Below are 27688 nucleotides of genomic sequence, written 5' to 3' on the forward strand. Positions count from 1 at the left end.
TTGTAGTGATGGACACCTATATTTAAAAAAAGGGGGCACCTGGGTGGCTCAGTCGGTTGGGCGGCTGCCTTCGGCTCAGATCATGATCCTGGAGTCCCGGGATCGAGTCCCGCATCGGGCTCCCGGCTCAGCGGGAAGTCTGCTTCTCTCTCTGACCCTCTTCCCTCTCCTGCTCTCTATCTCTCATTCTCTCTCTCTCTCTCTAATAAATAAATAAAATCTTTAAAAAAAATAAATTAAAAAAAAGTCTCGGGGCACCTGGGTGGTCAGTCGATTGAGTGTCCAACTCAATCTCAGCTCTGGTATTGACCTCACGGTTGTGAATTCAAGCCCCACATTGGGCTCCATGCTGGGTGTGGAGCCTTTTTTTTTTTAAGGCAAAAAAAATAAAAAAGATCTCAAGTCAATAACCTGACTTTTACTCTTAATACAAAAAGAAGAGCAAACTAGACCTAAGTCAGAAGAATGAAGGAAATAATAAAGATTACAGCAGAAAGTAATAAAATTAAGAAAGAAAAAATAGAGAAAATCAAGGAAACCAAAAGTTATTTTTCAAAAAGACCAAAATGACAAACCTTTACCTAGACTGAAAAAGAGACTCAAATAACTGAAATCAGGAATGAAAGAGGGAGCATAAGTACCGACTTCCAGAAATTACAAAAAATGATGAGAATACTATAGAACAATTCACTTCTATGCCAATCAATTAAATGGTTGAAATAGACAAATTCCTAAAGAGACCCAAATGAACAAAACTGACTCAAGAAGAAATAGAAAATCTGAACAGGCCTATAACAAGTACAGGGACTGAATTAGAACACAGAAGAGGCCAGTATGAGATGGCTTTATTGTTGAATTCTATAAAACATATAAAAATACCAATTCTTTTCAAATTTTCTTAAGAAATAGAAGAGGAAGAAACACTTCCCTAATCATTCTGTGAGGCCAGGAGGCCAGTATTCTTCTGATAACAAAATCAGACAAAGACCTCACAAGAAAACTACAGAACGGTATCTCTTATGAATATAGATGCGAGAATCCTCAGCAAAATACTAAAAAATTCAATACAAAAAATTCAACCCAGAGAAAGGATTATACACCATGATCAAGTGCTAGTTATCCCAGGAATGCAAGGCTGGTTTCACATCCAAAAATATATTAATGTAATCTACCATATCAATATAATGGAAAACAAAGCCATACGATTATGTTAATAGATGCTAAAATATTTTCTAACAAAATACAATGCTCCTTTACAATAAAGCATTCAACAAAGTAGAGATAGTTGGGAAATTCCTTATCCTGATAAAGGGCATCTGAGAAAAATCCACAGCTAATGCCATATAGAATCTGGTTCAAGACTGAAGATTTTTCCCCTAAGTCAGACAAGACGAGGAGGTTAACTTTTGCAACTTCTGTTATTGTACTGGAGTTTCTAGTCGGAATAGGCAAGAAAATGAAATAGAAAGCATCAAGACCAGGAAAGAAGAAATAAAACTACCAACATAAGATAGGATCTTGTTTGTAGAAAAAACTAGAGATAAAAACAAGGTCAACAGTGTTGCAGGCAAAATCAATATACAGTATTCTGTTGAATTTCCACATACTTACAACGAATAATCCAAAAATGAAATTAAGAAAAATAGTTTCATTTAGAGCAGTATCAAAAGGAAGTGCAAAACTCTAAAAACTACAATATACCTTTGAATGAAATTAAATATCTAAGTAAATGGAAAGACTATCATGTTCATGGATCAGAGTACTTGATAAAATTGAGGTTGCCATACTCCCTAAATTGATCTGTCTAGGTTCACCACAATCCCTATCAAAGTCCAGTAAACTTCTTTGCAGAAATTGTTAATCTGATCCTGAAATTCATATACATATTCAAGGAACTCAGAATAGCGCAGACAATCCTCAAAAACAAAGTTGAGGGCTCATATCTTAAATTTAAAACTTAACAGAAAACTACAGTAATTGAGACCTATATATCAGTGGGATAAAACTGAGAATCCTTAAATAAACCTTAAGATTTAAATTAATTGGTCTTGACAAGAGTGCCATAACAATTCGTTGGAGGAAAGAATGGCCTTTTCAAATGGTGCTGGAACAATAAGCAGCATCATTAACCGTCAAGGAAATGCAAATCAAAATGACAATGAGGTACCACATTACTCTCACCAAGATGACTCTACTGGAGAAGAGATAATGGTTGATGAAGAGATACTGAAACAAAATCCCTCATACACTACTGTCGTGAATGTAAATTGGTCCAGATGGTTTTGAAAACAGTCTGTTCCTCAGAAGGTTAAATATGGAGTTACAGTATGATTCAGCAGTTCCATATAGACATATAACCAAGAGAAATGAAAACGTGTCCGCACAGGAACTTACACATGAATGTTTATAGCAGATTTATTAATAATAGCCAGTTTTGGCTCTGAAGCAGAATGTAAATATCCAAAATTATTGTTGAAAGTATATATACCATAAAAGTAAGGTAAAATCTGGGATGTAAAGTTCGAATACTTTTTAAGTTTTGTTTATTTAAGTAATCTCTACACCCAATGTGGGGCTCCAACTCATGACCCAGAGATCGAGTCACATGCTTTTCCAATTGAACTAGCCAGGCACCCCTTGAATACTTTTAAGATAATATATATTTAAATAATATTGTTTTACTCTTTACTTCAATAGTTACTGAAACACTGGCTGAAATGCTTTTAGAGAACTTTTAAATATACTAGAATCCATGGAATCATGAAGCATGTGTAGACCTTATAAAATAAAAAGGACCTTTTCATGTTTGAGTATAATATGGAGATATCAAACAATAGAAAGTAAAATATAACAGCAAAAAGCTATGAAAATCAGAAGGCATAACACCAAGTGTAAGTTAAAGCTTTAGTGGCAATATTAAACGTAAATGGATTAAATTCTATTAAAAGATTCATTAGGCTAAATATTTTCAATAAGTTTTACAAAAGACATCTAAAACAAATTGATGGGATGTTCAGCAAGAGTTATATCATCAGATGAATGAAAGGTAACATTTTTAAAAGTTCAAAATTAACAGGATACTGTCCAATAATTAATTATACACCTGAGGACAAAATGAAATTAGATCCCTTCCTCTCAGTATATTCTAAAATCAATTCTAGATGGATTTAGGACTTAAATAATGAAAGACAGATCTTTAAAACTTGAGAAAATATAGATGACTTCTCTTTCCTACCTTGTCCTGCTGGACAGTACCATGATTTTAAAGATCTGTGTGAAATGTTGCTTATTTGACAGCAAAGGAGCTGGTTGCAGAGAGAAGTCCTGATGATGGCAGGGATCCCCAACTAGACTGTCTTTTATTTTTATTCTCCCAATAATAAATTTCACTAAACTTCTCTACAATATGTAAATTGTCATTTATCTTTTAGGCAGTCCCCAGTACTTAATTTCCCTGAGCCTTTTATTGGCAGTTTTACTTATTTTTCCCTAAGCATACTGATGCAGAGGTTTTCCAAGTGAAGTACGTCTCCACAGTGCCCTGAGTTTTATCGGCTAACAAGTTGCACACTGTTATGACCAATTTTCTCATGTTTATAAACTTTAAAAATAATTGTCTCTAAAGACAAGTATCATATGATCACACTGATATGAGGAATTCTTAATCTCAGGAAACAAACTGAGGGTTGCTGGAGTGGTTGGGGGTGGGATGGATGCGGTGGCTGGATGATGGACATTAGGGAGGGTAGGGGCTATGGTGAGTGCTATGAATTGTGCAAGACTGATGAATCACAGACCTGTACCTCTGAAACAAATAATACATTATATGTTTTTAAAAAAGAAGAAGATAGTAGGAAGGGAAAAATGAAGGGGGGAAAATTGGAGGGGGAGACGAACCATGAGAGACTATGGACTCTGAGAAACAAACTGAGGGTTCTAGAGGGGAGGTGGGTGGGGGGATGGGTTAGCCCAGTGATGGGCATTAAGGAGGGCACATACTGAATGGAGCGCTGGGTGTTATACGCAAACGATGAATCATGGAACACTACATCAAAAATTAATGATGTAATGTATGGTGACTAACATAATAAAATAAAATAAAAAAAAAATAATTCTCTCTGAGCAGGTATTCCTGTTATATATTCACTCAGGTCTGCTTTTATATTATGTATTTTTATAATTGCACAGCCATGGTGCAGGTCTGTGTCCTGAGATAACTTAGATCAGAAGGCTTCTATACCACCAGTAGGCCTCACTGTTTCATGTATTACGTAGAGGTGGGGAAGGATTTCTCAAGAGAGATTAAACTTCAGCCATTAAAGAAAAAAAAGAAATGTGTATTAAAATTAGGAAGATCCAAAGACAAACCACAATTGAGAGAACATACTTGTAACTCATAAAACAAATGATTGACAGAGGATGATTATTCATAATATATTAAGTTCTCTTAAAAAACAAATGAGAAAAGACAGCCCAGTCAAAAACAAAATAAGCAAGATATAACCAGGAATTTTGCAGATAAGGAAATATGTATAGCCAATAAACATAGGAAGATGCTACTAATTAGGGAAGTGCAAATTAAGACCATGAGATATATATCCATATCCAAGTAGACTGGTAAAAATTAAGTCTGGCAATACCAAAGGCTTGAGAGGATGTGGATAGTGGTAACTCATACATTGCCTGTAGGGGTGTATATTGGTATACCTGCTTTGGAAAATAATTTGACTATCTTGAGAATTTGAACATTTGTATATCTTACTGCTACCCAACAAATCCACTCAAAAAATGTTTATAGACATGCACCTTGAAACAGTAGTCGTAGCAATAATGTTAGTAAGAAAAAGAAAACTGGAAATGACTCAAATATCCCTCATAGAGAATTAGATAAAGAAGTTTTGTTATATTGACCCAATGGATCATTATGATGCCATTAAAATGTATGAATTACTGCTATACACAGTTTCATGGATGAGTCTGGGGATATGCATGAAGAAACATGTTAGAAAACTCTATAGTCTGGGGTGCCTGGTGGCTCAGTTGTTTGCCTTCAGCTCGGGTCATGATCCCAGGGCCCTGGGACTGGAGCCCCACATCAGTCTCTCTGCTCGGCAGGAAGCCTGCTTCTCCCTCTCCCATTTCCCCTGCTTGTGTTCCCTCTCTCGCTATCTCTGTCTCTGTCAAATAAATTAAAAAAAAAACCAACTATATAGTTTGGTCAAAAGTAAGTAGAATTAAACTATATTGTTTACACATCACATTTATAATGAAACTAACCTAAAAAGTAGAAGTATAAACTCAAAATGTAGGATACAAAATTACCTTAGGCTGGGGAAGAGGGGGGAGAGGCATGGTGTGGGAAACCTTGGATAGATGCAAGTTACTGGTGGTATTTGGCTGAATGGTGGGTGGTTCAAAGATACTCAGTATTTTCATACATTGTCATACTTCATAATTAATGGACATTACATGTCTTGTGTGTGCATCAAATGTAGAGGCATATTTACCGCAAAGTTTTCAGGGCTTTTCACTAGTCCGGGCCTTTTCTAAAGGCCCTGAGAAAGGACCATAGCAGTGTATTCACATGGTTGGTAGTTTCTGTAAGATTTATAAAATAAGATATTTCAACTATAATCATTTAAGACTACTGTCTCTCTTCATCTTGATTTCTCCTTACCTTTGTGTCACCTGCGAGTAGAATAGCTTCAGGCAGTTTGTGATTGGGAATATACTTAGTGTGGGTTTAATAGGATACATTTGTGGTTCATAGACACTTTTGAATGTAGGTAATTATTGCCTGTTGGCCTGATTGTGATGGTCTACAGTGCCTGGCCCCTGCAATATATGAGGCATGAAGAAGCCACGAATTGAAATTTATGAAGCCAGAAGGTAGTCAGGAGAAAATATTCCAATCACCTGATGTTTAAAAACATAAGTAGAGGATTTAGTTCTCATGGATTTCTAGTCGAAAGAACTTCTCTTTTTGTTAGAAAAATAATAGCATATTCAATTAAAAATTCACTGTACATTTTTTTCTTTTTTGATAGGAATTCTGTCTTTAAAATCAAGTAAGAATTTTTGTGTTTATAAGTCACATAGCTGTAGCAGTACCAACAAAAAGTATGTCTTCACATGAAGCTGATTGTTTTATGCATCCTGATTATCAGTTAAAATTTAATCAACGATGCTAATGGGGCACCTGGGTGGTTTAGTTGGTTGAACATCCAACTCTTGATCTGGGCTCAGGTCTTGATCTCAGGGTCATGAATTCAAGCCCTGCATTGGGCTCCACACTTCTGGGCATGGAGCATACTTAAAAAGAAAAAAATTAAGCATGCTAGAAGAAAGATTTAGTTTGTTCATTCTCTCGATGGGAAATACTGCAAAAATTGTGTTCATGAAGAGGCAATCAAATATGTAGTCCTATAGGGAAAAACCTTATATTGAATCAGGCCTTTAACTAATGAAAGTATGCTATTTTTTTGGATTTTGTGATTTTTTTTTTTTTTAAATACATGACAGGTCTGTTTTTGTGTTTTGGAGTTTTTGTTTGTTTTTTTGTTTTTTTAAGTAGGCTCCATGCCCAGTGTGGAGCCCAACACGGGGCTTGAACACATGACCTTGAGAGCAAGTGTCAATGCTTACTGGCTGAGTCACCCAGGCACCCCTATACGTGACAGACAGGTTTTTAAAATTTGAATTCATTGTGATTTTTTTTTTCTTGTTCTAAATACATATTCACCTCAAACTTAAGATCTCACAAATCCTGGAACTGTTCCTGATCAAATGATATGGTAAATTAAAAGGATATAATAAAGGAAAGCTTCAAGTAAGGTATAGTGATAAATGAAAAACTTATTCAGGTAGCTTTGACTGGGCTATTTGTGCCTTCAAAAGTCCTAGATTCTGTCTTTTCAGTTTAGTAAGTTCTCTATACTTTGTTAGATAACTGGCCTATCATGCCCATACATACATATTTTTCCTTTTTTTGTTGTTTTTATTATGCCTTTGATTGCCTTGTAATTTCACAGTTATTTCCTTTAAACCATTTACCTACCGACCTACAGTTTAGATCAGACTTGATATGATATAGTGAGAGATAAACACTAAAATATTTTTCTCTGCTATGTAGATTTTTATTAAATTATGAAAAATAATTAAAAGCTAAATTGGCTTTCTTGTTTGAACTAGCATCATGTTGTGTATCTTTAGCACTCATTTTATACTCCTAACTTTTGGGAATTACTCCTGCAGTACCATTTATTTTGGAAACTTGAACATTAGGAAAGCTTTAAGATAGTGCCACTAGGTGTAGAAAATGGAAAATTCTTTGCAAAACATTGAGTTTTGTTTTTATGAAAAAAATGCAGTTTAATCTTTAGATTATATAAGGTATGGCCTGCTTGGATAATTGAAACCAGACTTCCGTGGTTATGGCAGTGAGGTGGTACAAAAAGTGGCCAGATAAAATTAACAGCCTTAGTATCAAGTAGAGGCTTACTGGCAATATAAAGTTTGAATTTATATAGTTTAGATTTATAGAAAAAAATTAAAATTACTTGTACATTTTCAGTGACAGATGAAAATGGATGTAACTTTCAAGAGAAATAATTATCTAAATCTCTAGAAATAGTCTGAACATTAATATTACAAATAAGCTTCTGTCTGCTAGAGAAGTGCATTTAAATATGGTATTTTAAATTCTAGGGTATGAAAGATGGCAAGTCCAGATAGAAGTAAGCGGAAGATACTAAAAGCCAAAAAAACAATGCCTGTGAGTTGCCGGAAGCAAGTAGAGATCCTGAATAAGTCAAAGAATGCCGAAGCACTGAAAACAGTAACTGGGAATAATGTGTCAAGTGGTAATCAGAATTCAAGTACTGGTATCATAAATAGCAAATATGGACATTCTGAAAATGATGCTTCCTTATTGGACTCTAACAAAAATTCAGTATGCTCAGAGAAAAGTAAAGCATTTTCTCAGAATGTAATGAAACCACTAGAAATAGTTGATTCAGAAACAAGATTGGAATACATTGAAGAACAAGTTGTGTGCCCTTACCAAAAGCCAAGCAAAACAATAGAGTCTTCCAGGAAACTCTTTACACAAGAGGCAAAGGATTCACAGAACACTTCTGAAAACCATATTGAATGTCAGACAGATATAACAAGATCCTATTTTGAACAACATGAAGAAGATTGTAATCTGAAATCCATTTGTTGTCCATCCAGTGTATTGCCTGGTATGGTTCAAATGCCAAAAACTACAGTAAACAATACCTTGGATGATAAAAGAATCGACAAGATAGTTTCTTATTTAGAAACAAACTCCAATTCTGAGTCATGTGATAAAAGACAAGGTGACATTTTAATTTTAAGTTCAGATACCCGTTTTCTACCTGTTGATAAAATACCTAAGTTGGTGAATTCAGTCATTTCCAGTAACTGTGCTACTGAAATTTTGAAAAGTGAAGAATCTTGTAGAACCTGTCATTCCAGCATTTCAAATTTTGAAAGTATAGACTCAACACGGCTGTCGGCACTTGACACTGATAGTAATAACAGTAAGTGTATACTTATGCATCTTTTGGAGAAATTAAAATAGTCATAGTCACTTTCCTTTTGGGGGATTTTTTTTTAGCCTCAGATATAGAAACCATAGAGTGTCTATAGCCAGGAAAAAAGTAAATGATGGCAATAATCGTTTCAGAGTATCTTGTTTCTCAACCATTTAGGGTGAGGAGGGGGAAATGGTATCCTCCATATTTGAAGGGAAGTAAATTCTGGCAAAGAAGGAATCAGTCGCTTTCCCTTGAGAGTACAAAAAAAATCAAAAGGTGACTTATGGCAGTTGTTTGGTTTATTTCATCTACATCTCTTCTTATTTTGAAGTTTTATTTATTAGATTAATAAGGAGGCTAGTTGAAAGAGTTTTTTTAATCATTAGTGAACTCATTTCTTTCCATAGAATTGACCTGGCTGATAGATAATAGGTATATATACACATAAACATACATACGTGTATGTGTGGAATGACAGAGAAACATCAAATAGTTAACCAATGAAATTCTAGAGTTATAAAATTATTAAAATAGCAAAAATAAATTTCATTTGAAGTAGGATTTTTTTTGTAAGTTAATGAAATATAAGAAAAACATTTTGTAGGATAAATTTTGTAGGATAAATTTTGTGTTCTTGTCTAGGCTACATAGTGATCATTTAATAAGATGGATTTAAAATTACTTAAAAATAACAGGATCACCTATTAAAAATATGTAAGACTGCCTAAGTAACTGTATAAAAATAATGTAAGACCACTTAAGTAACTAGAGGATTTAAGTGCTATAATTTATTCCGTTCTTGTTAGTATTAAATAGGTATTAAATGAAGTTGAAAGGAAAGTGTATCTGAGACCAGAATCCTACCTAAGAACCTAAGATAATCATTTTTTTAAGGTTAGTTTATCACAATTTTTTAGACAATTACATTGTCTAAAAAATGCTGCCTTGGTCACATTTTAGTTTTTCTATTTCCTTAGACAGTCCCTGGATTAGAGAATTCCCTTGTTTCCTTCCTTAGAAGAAATATTTTTACTTCCTGATCTTTCCATTTCCCTAAGGCCATAATCAAAAGAAGAGGATGTTTTCAGAAAACAAAGAAAATGTTAAGCGCATGAAAACCTCAGAGCAAATTAATGAAAATATTTGTGTAGCCCTGGGAAAGCAAACAGCATTGCTGGAACAGGTAAAATATTGGGGCTTATATATTTGCTTCAGAAACTTCTGATTAGTAAAAAATGGTAAAAGTTAATTGATCTCCACGATGATTTAGTACAGAAGACTTTCACTTGGTGCAAAAGTTGTATATAAAAATGGAATCAACTGATGGACATATTAGGGAAAGATCATTGTTTACATTACCAAAACATGTAGAGTAACCTAGAGAATCATGTGTAGGTAGAGTGCTGTAGTAGAAAGAGAATGGACTTTTTAGTCAATATTATATTTAAATCTCTTAGAAAGTCAGACACTGCATGACCTTAAGCTTTGCTGAATAATTCAATGTCTTTTGTTCTGGTCTTTGGGTTCTCTGATCTGCAACTACAGCCATTTGTATACCTCATCACAACTGACCCCTACTTCATAGACTCAGACAACCCAGAAGTCCATCATAAAGTTCTGCTGCACTCAGGTTTACTTGCCCTAATTTCCAGGTTTACACAGATGTGTTGGATTTTCTGATACTTTGTTTTATAGCATCATCAAATGCACATTTTGCTTTCATTTTGCCCCATTTTATTTCATTGTACTACATTTTACTGTGTTTGATCAACTCTTCAGTTTAAGTGTAATGAACTTCAACTTTAATAGGTCCTGTAATGAAGACCTGTTTTAACCATCATGTTTTGCTATTTTACTACCACTAGAATTATTCAACTGAAAGTCGTTATGTAGTAGATTAATGTCTGTCGGCTATAATGGACCGAAATGTCTGAAGCCAAACTATCCTGCTGTTTCAGAAACAAAAACACTACTGTTTTCTAAAACAGACCATTACAATTATATAGTTACATATTATATGCATATGTATTCACATAATAAATAAATGGAAACCTTTTTGAAAGATTCATGCAGAACCAGCATGAAAGGTGAGTTAGCAGTTTTTCCCTTTCTACTTTGTCTTTTCTTCCAGGAAGACCAAAGGAAACACTAATAAAAAAATATGTAAATATTCTGTTATTTGCAGGAAAGAGGTGGCAAAATTATGGTGAGCATAGATCTAGCTTAAGAAAAAAGTTTGGGATTCCAGTCTTATTCCCGTTGATTAGTAGCTGAATTTAGAAATAAGTTCTGATAGGGACATATAAAGACAACATTTAATCTTTGAATATTTTGGTGTTGCTGGCATGGAAAAATCAGTTTTCATTCATTACAATTATCTGTCTCACAAAATACCTGGTCTGAGTTGACACAGAAAATGGTCCTTCCCAACGAGGTTTTGAGGAATGCAGTTTATTTTGTTTTCTCAACCATCACCACCCCCCTCCCTGAAGTTTCTTGCACATTCTTCAGAGACATCTTGGGTTTTAGCTAATTACTATCTTTTTACCTATCTCCAAATAGCTAGCTTTCCGTCATTTGATATTTTAATTCCTGTGCAAACAGTTAACTCTCTAAACCACATCTATTTGGGGGTTTTTTTAGTTTGAATCCCAGTGGAATAGGGCTAGCATTCTGACATTGTTCTTCCCTGAGAGAGTCCCAGAGCTGTTGACTCTTCTTTTTTGAGGTTTTTATAAGGATGTTGGCCTTGTTGATTCCAATTAAATTACAGAAGTGGAGCAGTTTTTCTTCTAAAGTCCAAGTTATTCACTCTACCCACCATCTTAGAAAGTTTAGGCAGATTGAAAATATATAATTGCTAGTCTTTCTCCAATCTTTAGGCTACTTTTTCTGCCATCTGCCAATTGTACCTAGGATTTCCATCAGATTCCATAATTTGGGACATATTACCATAAGCAGAAGGCATTTATGAGGTATTTGGTGGAGATTATTGTGTCTTCCTTTTTTATGAGTAACATCGCCACTAAATGAGAAATGTCCACTCTAACCAAGAGTAACAATCCGTGGATGGGCATTTGTTTAATCCTTTTAAATAACCAAGTTTTAAGAATCTGCCTCCATCTGAATCACCAGGAGTACATACTTGTTTAAATTGTGGTTTATTGAGCTCCCTCATAGTTGAAGACTGTTGTTTTAGGCTACTCTTTTCTCAAACTTACCTAATAAGAATTACTGGAGGTGCCTGTTAATTAGACAGCTTTCCAGGCCTTTTTCCAGGAAATTCTGTTTGGTGAATCCAGGCTAGGGCCTAGGAATCTGTGTGTTACCAGGGAAGTTTCACAAAAACTGTGTGATCTCCGCTTGTTAGCAAAACAGTATTTCCACATTCAGAACATTTAGAAAGTTTCTCCAAGATTCATCTGAGTTTGAGCTTTCCATATTGACCCAGCCACTGAACTGGCAGGGCTGTAGTAATCCATAAAAACCACACATGGGTGGTTTTCACCTGTCAGTAAAAATAGTGTGTTATTTTGAGCACTCATTAGTTGAATCAAATACTTAAAAGTTTGACAGTAAAAATGATAATCATGTCTAATGTTGAGAAATCATTGAAGAAATGTTAAGCATTACAGAAAAAAATCAAGTAGATGATAATGTTAAAGAGCAAGAACAATTGGAAATGAGAAGGAAAAACCTTGGGAATAATCAAAATTGTTGAATAACCCTAATCATCCCAGTGATACCAGTATAAAAGAGTTTAACATAGAAGCTTTGTGTTCCAATTTCAAACACCAAGAAGCAAGAATTTAGGGGAAAGATACAAATATTACTAATAAATACCTTGGGTGTATCATGACAGGTTTTGTTATTAAGAGACACTACCTACTCTGTTACGAAGGCAGCTTACAGGAGGATACAAATTCAGCAGAAAATTACAGTGGATATTTCCGAATATATGGCTGAGCAGAGCTATTCATATCAGTGGGCATTGAGATTAATTATGCTCCCTGAAAATAGGCCTGTCTGTTTTCTAAAAAACAGCCAGATAATGAAATGCATTAATGTTTCATGTGATAGCTACTGTTAGAACAGTGTGCATTATGCCAAATAGCATTAGTCACTGCCTAATTAGTCCTGACTTCTCTCCATTTTAACAATAGAAAGTCACCCCCTAAAAAACCTATGCAAGTAAAGTCGATTATCTTGCATATTTATTTCCTTTATGTCAATTCACTGTTTTCTATTTTATGGAGCTCTTTCACATATTTACCTTTTATACCCTTATAAAAATCCTATGAGCATCACACGTTCAACATTGTATTACCTACCCATATGTGGGCAAGGAAGATGAAGCTGAGAGGTGTTGTGACTTCCCAAAGGTCATATAGCTTTGTTAATGGCTGGGTCAAGGCTCAGACTTTCATAATTTGCTTCATATCCACTGTAGACCAACCAACCATTTTCACTGGGCTCTGGCTTTCAGATAAGTGGAGTTCCTTTTTATGGAATACTTGGTTTCAGTAATGCTCATTAAAAAATATAAATGCAATATAGGCTTTTACCATTCCTTTAATATGTATTATGGAATTCAGCTGAAACTGTAGGAAACAAAAATTAGCACTGGGAGAATAAATTTATGTTCTAACATATCCATATATTTAGATACTGGGTGTGTTTCGCTAAATTTGATATTCAAATTTCTGGTAATATTAGATACTGCGTGTGTTTTGCTAAATTTGAAGATTTTTTTTTTTTTTTGAGAGAGAGAATGAGATAGAGAGAGAGAGCATGAGACAGGGGAGGGTCAGAGGGAGAAGCAGACTCCCTGCTGAGCAGGGGAGCCCGATGCGGGACTCGATCCTGGGACTCCAGAATCATGACCTGAGCCGAAGGCAGTCGCTTAACCAACTGAGCCACCCAGGCGCCCTGTTTCGCTAAATTTGACAGTCAAACTTCGGGTAATGTAAACATAAAAATGTGAAAAATGTATATTTTATCAGTTACAATAAATCCAGAGAAGAACAAAGCTGTTTTTAAGGAGTAGAAAATAAAATTGCTTTTAAATTTGAAACATGGGGTGTTCTGGTTTTTATTTTAAAATTCTAGGTCAAACATTTGATTCAACAGGAGATCTATAGTATAAATTACAAACTGTTTGATAATAAGCTGAAAGAATTGACCGAACGCATTGGGAAGACACAGTGCAGGAATAAACATGAAGCGATAGCTGATGAACTCTTCGTAAGTTTCTGATTTCATTTGATTTCATTTGAAGTAGAATTTGGTGATATTTTACATATTAGGAAAGGAAAACAATAAAGCAGACCCAAATCTGATCCTTGACCACAAGCCTGGTGTACTGTACCATAGGTAATAGAGTTTATTAGCAATAGTGACCCTTACAAAATTGGAAATATTATTCTATGTTCTTCTGTTGTCAATTATTCTGTGTCAGTTGACAGGCTTAATATGTAGGCAGTTTCTTTTAATTCAAAATATATCCTGTATTAGAGCTGGTACAATGTGTTTGAAACTGTTTTGGGGTTTTTGTTTGCTTATATAAAGTAAATCTTTGCTTATATAAAAATTTCTCATTTATTTGGGTGGATGTCTAAGTCTTAACAAGACTCATTTGGCAGATACATAGTGTTCCCTCCATCTCTATATATTATTTAGTACTCTGGTTTTGTATTTGTTTTTCTCTTTTTCTTCTAGGCAAAAATATCAAAACTTCAAAGACGTATTAAAGCAGTATTGCAATCTCAAAAGAATTACTTGGAACCAAATGTATTAACCAGTAAAACAGCCTGTAAGGTTGGTATAAACACACATGAGTTTTAATTGCCTCATTGACCCACCGTTATAGGTAGTTGGATTTTAAGATATGAAATATATTTTTTCAAACTAAGAAGGCTTTAAAGAAAAATTTATATTTAGAATGTTCCTGTGATGTTATCTCTGGAGAAAATACCCTTAGGTGGCTAAACATAAATGCCACTTATATTTCTTGCATCAAGTGAGTAGAGAGGTGATTTGTGATCCCCACCACTTTATCAGGATAAAAAGTTTCAAACAGACACAACAGCAAAGTTGACAAACTTTTACAGTGAACATTTGTATATACAGCACCTGAATTCTACCTTTACTATTTTAATATGTTTATTTTTGTCATATATCTGTCAATCTGTTCATCTCCTAAGGCATCTTCATATCTGGTGCATTCATTAATGTATTTTTTTGTATCAAAATATACTCTGTAGCATACACTTCCAAAATATTTTGGCAGGGGTATCATTAGAGTTTGGTATCTGTTTATATTTTTCATATAAAATTCAAATACAGTCTTCAGCATATATTCACTGAATTTTTTTCTTGTAGTATCTTTATTTGCTTTGGTATCATATTTATGCTGGCTTCAGTAAATGAATTGGGAAGCATTCCCTCCCCCGTTTTCCAAAAGTCTGTGTAAGATTTTTTTACTTCCTTAAATGTTTGATAGAATCCATCTCTGAAGACTCTCTCTGGGCAAGGAGCTTTCTTTTTTTTTTTTTTTTTTTTTTAAGAGTTTATTTATTTGAGAGAGAGAATGAGAGAGAGAGCATGAGAGGGGGGAGGGTCAGAGGGAGAAGCAGACTCCCCGCTGAGCAGGGAGCCCGATGTGGGACTCGATCCCGGGACTCCAGGATCATGACCTGAGCCGAAGGCAGTCGCTTAACCAACTGAGCCACCCAGGCGCCCCAAGGAGCTTTCTTTGTAGGAGGACTTTTTCTTGAAATTCAATTCTTTAATAGGTAAGGGGCAATTCGGATTTTTCTATTTCCTCTCATATCAGTTTTGTAAGTTATCTTCACAAGGAATGTGTCCCTTTTATCTAAGTTGTTGAATCTGTTGACATAAATTATTAACAAAATTCTCCTGTCCTTTTAGTATTTGTAGATCTGTAATGATATACTGTTTCATTTTTGAAACCAATAATCTGTGTTTTCTTTTTTTTCTTGATCAGTCTTGACTAGGGTTTTAAAAATCTTACTCTCTCTTCCATGTCTCTTTTCTGTTTTTTATAATTTCCTTCCTTTTACTTACATTGGATAGAATTTATTCTTTTTCCAGCTTCTTAAGAAAGAGCATTGGTTTTTAATCTTCTTTTCTACTAGAAAACATTTAAAGCTATGAATTTCCTTCTAAGCACTGCTTTTTCTAAGCATTTTCTAAGCATCTCAGTGATTAGATATTGCACTTTTTTTTTCTTTTTTTAGGATTTATTTATTTAGAGCAATGGTTAAGCGGCTGCCTTCGGCTCAGGTCATGATCCCAGGGATCATGATAGAGTTCATTTTAGTGGGGAGCCTGCTTCTCCCTCCACTTGCTCTACCTGCTGCTTCCCCTGCTTGTGCTCTTTCTCTGACAAATAAATAAATAAATAAAATCTTTAAAAATTTTCTTTATTTAGAGAGGATGCATGAGCATGTGTGAGTGGTGGGGAGGGCCAGAGGGAAAGCATCTCAAGCAGACTCTCCGGTGAACGTGGAGCCCAGTTCGGGGCTCAGTCTTACAACCTATGAGATCATGATCTGAGCTGAAACCAAGAGCCGGACAGTTAACCAACTGAGCCACTCAGGAGCACCCCTAGACATTGCACTTCTCACTACAGAGATTATAATCTTTGATGTACTGTATTTTTTTAAAAAGATTTTATTTATTTATTTGAGAGAGAGAGCCCAAGCAGGGGGAGGGGCGGGGGAGAGGGAGAAGAAGACTCCTGCTGAGCCGGGAGCCCGACATGGGCTCAGTGACTTGAGCCCATGGGATCATGACTTGAGCCAAAGGCAGATGCTTAATGGACTGAGCCACCCAGGTGCCCATTTGGTTTTCTTCAGTTGAAAATAATTTATAACTTCCTTTGTGGTATTGTTCTTTGACTCATGGGTTATTTAGAAGTGTGTGTTTAATTTCCAAACATTTGAGGCCTTTCTAAGTATCTTATTTTTATTGATACCTAATTTAATTTTGTTTTGATCAGAGAACATACTGTGTAAAATTTCTGTCTTGAGAGTTATTGACACTTTATAGCCCAAGATATGCTTTTTCTTCCTTGGTGAATGTTCCACATACACCTGCATGTTGGATGTAATGTTGTATAAATGTCACTTTTGTGTTAATTTTGCCACAGTGGTTGATAGTGGTGAATAATGACCCCCAAAAGATATCCATGAATTAATCCCCAGAACCTGTGAGTATGTTACTTTATGTGTTAAAAGAAGCTCACAGATGGGGAGATTATCTTGGTGGGCTCAGTGTAATCACAAGGGTCCTTACAAAAAGGAGTCAGGAAGGTCAAAGGCAGAAAGAGATGGGACAATGGAAGCAGAGGTTGGAATGATTGCACTGAAGATGGAGGAAGGGGCTCTGAACCAAGGAATTCTGGTAGCTTCTAGAAGCTGGGAAAAAGGAAACACTCCTCTGAAGCCTCCAGAAAGAATGCAGCCCTGCCAACAACGCTGATGCTTCAGTAATCTTGTCCACAGCTTTCCCAAATGAGGGATGATGGTCCCACTGCTGTTTCAGGTGTGGGCTCCTGGGGTTCGATCCCTGGCTGGGCTTTGCCAGTACTGCTACTGCAGCTGGTTAGGCCCCCTGTTGCTCCAGTTGTCATGTGGGGACCGGGATGACACTAATGCTGCAGTGAATATGGCTGCTGATTTTGCAGGTGTGGAGTGAGGTTCAATCCCCCCTGCTCTAGGTTTGGCGAGAAGGATGGGTCCCTGACATTTGTGACACCTGTCGTGTAGGATATATGAATAAAAAGAAAACCGAGGGAACTCACTGTGGTTTCTCTCCGCAGTCTCAAGATCCTCAGGCAGTCTGCCCTTTTCTTTCCACCGTTCAGAGACATTTTACGATTATCTGTTGAATTATTTCCAGGGTTTTTCATTATGCTTAGATGAGGGTAGCAGGGATAAGTGAGCCACTTGCTCCTGGAACTGAAAGAATACCAAATATTTTTTGCTATCATTTTCCAATATTGTTTGAACCTATTTCTACATAGAGAATCTGCAAGCTTAATAACATTTCAGAAGTCTGCCTTTGTGTACAGGCATCTTAACCAACTGAGCCACCCAGGCGCCCATGTGTACAGGCATCTTTGTTCACGTTTTCCACCGAGGAGAAGCTCATGAGTTGGGCAATCAGTTTGACCCTTTTGTATTCTTTAATATACACATATTTTTTTTAAAGATTTTTATTTACTTATTTGACAGAGACATAGCGAGAGAGGGAACACAAGCAGGGGGAGTGGGAGAGGGAGAAGCAGGCTTCCCGCTCAGCAGGGAGCCCGATGCGGGGCTCGATCCCAGGCCCCTGGGATCATGACCTGAGCTGAAGGCAGACGCTTAACCATCTGAGCCACCCAGGCACCCCTACACATATATTTTAAATACTGTACATTCTCAACCAAAGCATGGACTAAGTGCTTCAACTTCCAAGTTTTAAACAAAACTCAACTGGAAGAACAAGTTGGAAATTTGATTTATTTCTGGTCTTCTCTCATTATTAGGAGTACAATGAAAGTAAAAGTGTGCTTATTACAATCTAATGTTCCTGAGTTCCTAAAACATAGTCTAATAGGAATAAAATGTTGTCTTAGGTGTTTGTTTTTCCTTCCCACCCAAGCTTAGGAAGTTGATTTGTACTATCATTATTTTTATTTCTTGAAGTATTTTTTTTAATTTATTTTGGCAAAGACACTGTAAGCATTGTCATCAGCTATTGAAATACATATAATTTAACATACATTTTGCCATATGTATTCAAGAATATTTTGAGAACATTTTCCAAGTGCAATTTTACCTATCAATTTTGTGTGGAAGAATACAAGTGGTAACACTCCCTTTAACTGCTTTTTCTTCACCCAATTAACAGGTTACAAATTCAGAGACCATGAATTTGGATAAGAATCCAGAGTCAGTCAGTATTCCAGATGAAGGAAAGACTTCTGTGAGCTCTGAACCTTCTAACCCTTCAGAAAAAGCAAGTGAAAAGCTTAATTTATCACGGGATCATGATGAGGCTGTTTCAGAAAGGTAGGCATTTCTACAAAAATGCATAAAGTTACCTAACTATATGCTTGTAAACATACCGTTTCTCAGGTAAGAATGAAACAGTGTAAAGGTTCATATTCATTCTTGTCTCTTATGAAGGAATGGAATTGGTTATCCAGAGCTTTTATCATTGTTGTTTTAACAGTACTAAATAGGGGCGCCTGGCTGGGCAGTCCATAGAGCATGCAACTCCTTATCCACATTGGGGGTAGAGTGTACTTAAAAAAAAAAAAAACAACACAGTACTAAATAAAATTTTGAATTGACTAGGGTATTGGGTTTTCTACTGTGGTGTGTTCCATCTTTGTTATGGTAATCAGAGTGATCACTTGATCATTCTCATGGTTTGTGTTCTACACGTGGAAAAGTCAAGGTCCTATAAAACGGTGGCTTACAAAAGTTAGAGGCTAGGAAAGTTAAGAGTAGGAAAAACATACCTAAAAGTATTCGATTCCTACAGGTTGAAAGCATTATCATGAATCATGATAACTTCAAATTACAGTAAACAGGTTAACTTGTCTAATTGTGTCAAAAAGCAGCCAAGACACCTAACCTCTGATCTAGTCTAAAAGATTCAGGGCAGGTAAGGAAGAAGTCATTTAGTTTAACAAAGAAATACGATTGGTGATTCCTGCCTGGATAAATGTTGGGGGAAGGGCATTTTAATGAATTCTTTTCTTTGGTCTGGTGATTTGCAAGTTTTGGAGCTTTATAGTATTATTTATTTATTCTTAACATTAACTCTGTAAAATGTCCTAAGGTTTTCCTTTTATATGTTATACTCCAGCTTTTAAAAAGAAAAATACATAACTAAAAATAAGGAATTAGTTGAAGAACACCACCCTTTCCCCAAATAGCTATGCATACCTAAGGAGGCCACAAAATGAAGGAGAAGCATTACCAATCTATACCATTTGCAGTAGATCCTTGGTTCTGGGGAATTTACATACAGTTTTGACTCTTCAGAAGAAACCCTAATATTGCATGATATTGAGTCCTGCATTTTAGTTTTGAACCAGGAAGCTGCTGTGAAGAAGGCATTTATTTAGTTTGTGAATGCAAGAGTCACATTTCAGTGAGTCTTTGTTGTTACCACTCTTAATGTGTGTGCTGAAACTCATAAAGTGACAAAAAAGAAAAACAAAATGCTAGTGATAAAAGTGAAAAAGTGAAGACCCCATTAAGATAGCATTTTATAGACTACTAATATGTCAAATTTATCAGTGGCTTCTATCTATGATATGAACAATCTACCTTATGTTCTATAATGAAGGAAGAACATGCAGTTTATGAAACTTGTCCCAGGCAGCCATGCTAACAAGTGTATATAACTTGACCCTGATGGGTGGATTCAATGGTTTATTATTATTATTTTTAAAGATTTTATTTATTTATTTATTTGACAGAGAGAGAGACATAGCGAGAGAGGGAACACAATCAGGGGGAGTGGGAGAGGGAGAAGCAGGCTTCCCGCTGAGCAGGGAGCCCGAGGAGGGGCTCGAAACCAGGACCCTGGGATCATGACCTGAGCCGAAGCCAGAAGCTTAACGACTGAGCCACCCAGGTGCCCCAAGATTCAGTGGTTTAAAACACCAGTTTTAAACAAACTTCCAAAAAATAAAAAAAGAGGGAATATTTTTCAGTTTGTTTTATGAGAGTAGATACAAAAATCTTGTATAAATGTGAAATATTAAAATCAATTTTAACATTTTACAGAAATGGAAAATTATAGTCCATTTTTACCCATGGACTCTATTTAGAGGCAGATATCCTAAACAAGATACTAGTAAAGCCAAGTTCAACAATCTATAAAAGTGGAGTTTGTCTCAGGAATGCTGCTGGGTCAATAATAAAATACCAGTTAATGTAATTTGCCAGAACAAGAATCATCATGAACCACAATACAAGTAGGATTTGATAAAATAACCTGTTTATGATTAAAAACAAATTCTTTGCAAACTTAGAATAGGGAGGTAACTTCCTTAATCTGATAAAGAGTATCTACAAAAACCCTAAAACAGATCTGATGGCCAAATATTGGAAGTATTTCCTTTGAGATACAAAATAGAAGGATGCCTGCTCTCACCACTTTAACATTATACTGGATCTCTTGGCTAATGAAAGAAAAAGAGGTCAATATAGAAAGGACTGAAAAAGAAGGAAGAAATATTATTACTATTCTTGGATGATTGGGGTAGGTATATAATGTAGGAAATCCAAAGTAACTTACAGATAAATTATTAGGATTAACAAGTTAACAAGATTGCCAATCTCAAACATACAAAAATTTATATTCTTGTATACCACATATAAACAATTAGGGAATTAAGATATTTTTTAAAAATATGATAACCATACAGTAGCACCAGACCTAGGAATATATTTAATAAGACATGTAATAGCTGAAGAAAATTATAAAACTTTGACAGATATTAAGGAATTCAGTGGAAAAATGAACTATGTTTATGGGTTGGACAATGCAGTATTTGTAGAATGTTTTCACTTTTGTTCAAATTAATTTATAGAATGCAATTTCAATCAGTTTTCCAGTGTGTAATTTTGTGGAATTTGACAAGCTGATTTGATTCTAAAATGTGTATGTAAATACAGTGGATTAAGAGACCAAGATATCCATCAACTAGAGAAACAAAGAGGAAGGAATTTGCCATCAGATGTCAGGACACTACAAACCGCAGAAATTTTAGAATGATGTGATATTATTCAATTTAAGTAATAGACAAATAGAGCAGCGTCACAGAGAATCCAGAAACCCATGCATATATGTATATGTGATATGTGATGGAGATTGTATGTCACATCACTTGAGAAATGTATGACTTTTAGTAAATAGTGCAGTTACTTTGCTATTCATGTTAAGGAAAATATGAAAGACATTGGATCTCTATGTCAGACTGCACACAAAAATCAATCTGTGGATTAAGGAACTCAATTATCTAAAGGAAAATTGTAAAGCTTTTAGAAGGTAATATAGAACATCCCCATGAACTTAGGATAAAGAAGGATTTCTTAAGACACAGATACCTTCACGATAAAAAAAAAATTGATCCGTTTTACCATATTAAAATTAAGAAACTTCTCTCAAGCTACTAATTTTAGTGAGAAGACAGGCCATCAAGTGGGAGAAGACGCAGCACATAGAACCTCTAGGGACCGACCTTTCCCTAGAGGGTATAGAAAGAGTGTATAGAAAGTACTTCAAATCAATGAGTAAAAGCCAGATAATACAAAATAAAAATGGGCAAAAAACTTGTACATCTATTTCACAAAAGAGGAATTCCAAATGACCGATAATAAACATGAAAAAGCGCTCATCTACATTAGTAATCAGGGAAATGCAAATTAAAGCCACAATGAGATACCTTTTCATATCAGGTAAAGTAAAACATTTTAAAATCTGACAATACCTGGTGTATTGGTGAGGTTTTGAAAAAAAGGGAATTGATTTTATTTAACATTTTTGTTGTTAGAAGAGTAAATTGGTATAATGCTTCAGAAAAAATTTGGCATTATCTAAAAATATTGAAGATCTTAATATCCTTTGACCTCACAGTCCCATCCTTTGATACATACCCTCTAAATGTTCAATAGGATATATGTAGAGGAATGTTTATTAGCATTTTCCATAATAGTCAAAAACTAGGACAAAAAGCCCATCTACAGTTGAAAAGAAGAATAAATTGCAGTAAATCCATACAGTGGAATTCTGTATATTAGTGGAAATGGAAGAACTGCAGTAACATGCAGCAGTACGAGTTACTCCCACAAAAATATTATGGAAAAGCAGACTCAAATAGTAGGATTCCATTCAAATAAAGGTCAAAAATAGCCAGAAAAGGGCTCTTGGGTAGCTCAGATGGTTAAGCGTCTGCCTTCGGCTCAGGTCATGATCCCAGGGTCCTGAGATCGAGTCCCGCATCAGGCTCCCTGCTCCTTGGGAGCCTGCTTCTCCCTCTGCCTCTCCCTCTCTCTCTCTCTCTCTCTCTCTCTCTCTCTGGCTCTCATGAATAAATAAATAAAATCTTTTAAAAAAAAAGCCAGAAAAAAAAATTATGTAGGAAGTCAAGGGTAGATGGTAAATCTAAAGACTAAAACAAAGAAATTAGCACTGCAAATGCTATTTATGGAGGAGATTTATGATATAGGATAGAGGCATATGGGTTTCTGAAGTGCTGGTCATATAAAATGTATTTACCTGAGTGGTGGCTACATGATTAATAATTATTTATTAAACTACATGTGTTTTTAATCCAATTCAAAAATAGTTATCTATTTATTAGAAAATTTAGTTTATGTTTAATGTAATCCTACTGAAATATGTGGGTTCATAACTACAGTCTTTCTACTTGTTTTCTTTTATCCCATCTATTTTATGGGCCTTTTCCCCTATTTGGTCTGTGTGTCTCTATTTTAGCCTTCTTTTGGATCAGTCTTTTTTTTTTCTTTCCCCATTACCTTGTTCATTATATATCTTTCATTGTTTCTTTAGAAATTATCCTAAAAATCATGATTTGGATTCTTGACTCTAAGAATCCAATATGAATTACTACTTTTACCATTTTGTAGGTAACGCCTGACCTTAGAACCTTATAACTCCATTTACCACTCCCCCTCCTTCTTTTGTGTTTTCACACATTTTAATTTTACATTACAGTTGACCATTGAACAATGCAGCATTGACCCCATGCACAGTCAAAAATTCACACATAACTTTTGACTCCCCCCAAATTTAACTATTAATAGTCTACTGTTGACTGGAAGCCTTACTGATAACATAAACAGTCAATTAAACATTTTGTATATGCTGTATATTATTTACTGTATTTTATAATAACGTAACCTAGAGAAAAGAAAATAGTAAAAATTATGAGAAAATACACTAGAGTACTATACCTTATTTACTGAAGAAAATCCATGGGTAAGTGGACCTGTATAGTTCAAACCCTTGTTGGTCAAGGTCAGCTCTATTTTAAATCTCACAAGATGATATCACTGTCTTGTTACAGTCATTATTGATTTAGAGTTATCCACATACTTACCCCTCCTGTTGCTCTTCATTTCTTCCTGTATTTCCATCTTTCCACCTGGGAAAATTTTCCTTATGCCTGAAGAACTTTGTTACTTCCTTTTTTAGTTTTGCTCAAGATAAATTCTGTCGGGTTTTTTTGGTCTGGAAATAATTCCATTTTGTCTTTATTTTTAAAGGATATTTTAACATGAGTATTGTATCGTAGGTAGGTATTTCCTTTCGGAACTTTCAAGATGTCATTACATGTCTTTTGATTTCTGTAATTTCTGTTGAAAAGTTAGCTTCAGTCTTACTGTGGCTTCTTTGAAGAAAATGTATTTCTGGTTTTAAGATCTACTTCTTTTTGGTTTTCATTAGTATACTATATGATGCTAGTTGTGGGGGCTTGAGTTTAGTGTTTGTTTTTTAAGGTAGCTCACAGTTTTTCATGAATCTGGTTTTATGTCTTCCATTATCTTTGGAAAATTCTTGGCCATTATCTCTTCAGATATTCCTTCAGCACCGTTCCATCGCTTCTCCCCTTCAGTATTCCAATTACATGCTTCTTGTACATACCATCCTTCAGTCTGGATATTTTCTACTCACCTATTTTCCAGTTTATGAATCCTCTCTTCAGCTGGATCAAAGTGGCTATTAAACCCATGTATCGCATTGTTAATTTCAGTTTGCTTAATTTTCAGTTCTCCCCTTTCCATTTTATTCTTTTTATTTGTTTTAGAGAGAAAGGGCGTGCACATGCATGAGCAGTGGGGGAGGGACAAAGGGAGAAGGGAAGAGGGAATCTTTTTTTTTTTTTTAAAGATTTTATTTATTTATTTGAGAGAGAGAGAATGAGAGATAGAGAGCACGAGAGAAGCAGACTCCCTGCTGAGCAGGGAGCCCGATGTGGGACTCGATCCCGGGACTCCAGGATCATGACCTGAGCCGAAGGCAGTCGCTTAACCAACTGAGCCACCCAGGCGCCCGGGAAGAGGGAATCTTAAGCAGGCTCCACACCCAGCGCTGAGCCTGACACTGGGTTCGATCTCACAACCCTGAGATGACCTGACTCAGCTGAAATCAAGAGTCGGACTCTTAGCTGACTGAGCCACCCAGGCCGCCATTGTATTCTTTTCTATAGATAGAGATTCTCTGGTGAAATTCTTTATCTTGTTGTCCATGTGTTGAACATTTTAATCACTGTTATTTTCTGATCCATTTCTTATGGGTCACTTTGAGCTCTGTTTCTATTTGCTATTTTTTAATCTTTGTCCTGTTCCTTATTATAACTAATTTTTTGTTTGAATCTTGGACATTGTGTATTGAAAATCATAGAGATTCTAAATGATGTTATCTTCCATCAGAGTAGATTCACCCTACACTCTGGCAGGCAGCAGAGAGGGGGACATAGCCTCTGTTGATGGTTTTAAAATATAGGCACACATTCTTTGATATACTCTTCCTTTAAAAAAGTGGAGTCTAATTTTTGTCTTGGGCTATACTTAGTGACAGCAAATAGAATATGGCAAAAGTGGCAATATGTAACTAGATCATAAAAAGCATCATAGCTTCCTTTCTTTCTCTTGGATTGCTTGCTCTGAGGCGAGTTAACTACCATATTAACATGGCAACAAGCATAGTTTACTAGAGGACATCAAGCAGCCTGTGCAGAATCCCACATGGTGAGGCACCCTGCCAACAGCCATGTGAGTAAACCATTTTGGAAGCAGGACCTTCAGCCCTCATTGAGCCTTCAGATGACTGCAGCTCCTGCCATCATCCTGAATGCAACCTCATGACAAATCCTGAGCCGAAACCCCCCAGCTATACTGCTCCATACTGCATTACCCACAGAAATTAAGATTATAAATGTTTATTTTTTAAGCCATTATGTTAAATAATATACTACAGTCTAATCAAGAATTGAGCAGAACTGAGGCTTATGTATGGTCTTTATAAGACTAGGTCTATTTTGGTTTTTACTCCATCTTATGGCATAGCCCTCTAAGACTTCTACCAGAAAGACTGGGGTGTTTCCTCTGGCTCCCTCTCTGTTGCTGGTTGTATATTCCAATTTTTCTCCCTGATACAGGCCACTGTGATATCAGCCACCTTCTGCTTGGCTTCTCGGTATTCTTGAGTGGTTTTGTTGACAGATGCAGTAAGAGGGGCAAGTGTCTAAGCCTACTTGTGTATGCCCTATTTCTCTCTGGGATCTCAGTTCCTTAAGTCCTGGCTTCTACCACAGCTTTCTGATGTCTTCAAACAGATATATATGTATCAAACAAATACATATATATAAAGTTAAATTTCTTAAGATTTTTTTAAATAAGAGCTTCTGAAATTGTTCAAGTCTGGGGGTTCCATCATAGCTATTCTACATAGCAGTTTATGTACTTCCTTATACATATAATTTATTTAAAAATTTTCCAAAAAGTATTTAAGAAATAAAAGAACTTTAAAAAAGAAAGCAAAAACATGTTGTTCCCACTATTATTAAAACTCTAGAGAAAGCCAGGAGGTTTTATAATTGTTTTTTCTGTTAACCCCAGGTGTTAAAGGAATTAGTGCCACAACTAACTTTCTATGTCTGTGGTAATGGTTGGATTTAGAAGTTTAAACAATTTTCTTTTGAGAATGTGTAGGAAATGGGAAAGGCAGTAGCAGCTGAGCTGAAGATGCTCATAGAAGAGAAGGTTTATGGACCAGAACACTTTTGAATAAAAGGAACTTGCTTAAATAGGATGAAAATGCCTTTATGTGCAATCATTTCCAAAGATGAAAAGGAAGTATCAAGGTGTAAGGCACCCAGGAACAGACTATTTCACCAATGTTGATTGAATGACACATGAATTATGTCTAAAACCTAAGTCTGGCATTGAACTTCATGTGAAGAACTATTTGTAGAGATCAAAGGGGGGAAAGCAGTTACCAGCCACAATATTTTAAGAAATTTCCTACAGTGTTGCATGTGTTCCTTCCTACTCATTCTTCATTAATTTAATATTGTGAAACTTCTCCCTCTTTTATAGATAAAGAAACCAAGGCAGAGTTTCTTGCCCCTCACTCAGCTAGTAAGTGGCCCAGCCACTAAAGCCACCAGTGGATTTAGACCCAGATTTAGAGCCAGTTTGTCTCCAGAACACATGATCTTAAATTACTATATTATAACATTACCTGGAGAATTGTAATTACTAATTTTAGACACAAATTTTTCTCCAAGGTAAAATGCAAGTAGAAAACATAGGTTAGGTATATCCAGATGAACATGAAAATCATCAGTGTCTTCAATTTCCCTCCCAGATATGGTTCATTTAAAAAACAGCCATCACTGGGGCACTTGGGTGGCTCAGCTGGTTAAGCATCTGACTTGATTTTGGCTCAGTTCATGGTCTCAGGGTTGTGGGATCTAGCCCCCCCATCGGGCTCCAGGCTCAGCGGGGAATCTGCTTGAGCTTCTGTCTCTCTCCCTCTGTCCCCCTCCCCCGCTTGCTCTCTCTCTAAAATAAATAAATAAATCTTAAAAAAAAAAACAGCCATCGTTGGTAGCAATCAGTGGAACAGTTTTATAAAAGTAATGTATCATTAAATACTCACAGAATTTCAGTCTTTAGTTTGCAGATAGATTAATTTCTCGGGGTAAGTATTAATAATAAATATTAATAATGAATATTAATACACAAACAAGCCCCATATGTATACTATTTAAATAAAATTAATTGACATAATGCCCAGTGAAGACTGCACAAACAAAAAATGCATCGCTTGGCAATTTTGGCAAAGCAAACCCATTTTGTAAATATCTCCCAGATCAAATCAGTGGCATCCAGTCTGCCTCATGCCTCACCCCTAGTCACTAATCCCACTCCTGCCACACCGACCTAAGTAACCACTATCTGTGGGAAACAGAATGCCACAACGACCACTGGTGCATGTTTGTTCAGACTCCGAGATCTCTGAGAAAACTCGAGATTGCAGGGTTAAAAATAACCCGAAAGGAT

At 35.7% G+C, this 27688-nt stretch overlaps 1 protein-coding gene across 2 annotated transcripts in view; it reads left to right on the forward strand.

The window, feature by feature from the left end:
* ATF7IP2 (activating transcription factor 7 interacting protein 2) overlaps nt 1-27688 on the forward strand; it is a 58891-nt gene that overhangs the window by 6899 nt on the left and 24304 nt on the right. Inside the window, exons 2-6 of one of the 2 annotated variants that reach the window (XM_028117635.1) lie at nt 7708-8564; nt 9620-9744; nt 13671-13805; nt 14280-14378; nt 18483-18643. In XM_028117635.1, coding sequence (XP_027973436.1) covers nt 7718-8564; nt 9620-9744; nt 13671-13805; nt 14280-14378; nt 18483-18643 — 1367 coding nt within the window. In that variant the 5' untranslated portion in view covers nt 7708-7717. The remainder of the gene's footprint in view (nt 1-7707; nt 8565-9619; nt 9745-13670; nt 13806-14279; nt 14379-18482; nt 18644-27688) is intronic. The other variant, XM_028117636.1, reaches the window with a different exon arrangement.

Source organism: Eumetopias jubatus, unplaced genomic scaffold (assembly GCF_037043125.1).
Source record: "Eumetopias jubatus isolate StellerSeaLion01/CBP00866 unplaced genomic scaffold, mEumJub1_p1.0 scaffold_12, whole genome shotgun sequence".
Taxonomy (NCBI): Eukaryota; Metazoa; Chordata; class Mammalia; order Carnivora; family Otariidae; genus Eumetopias; species Eumetopias jubatus.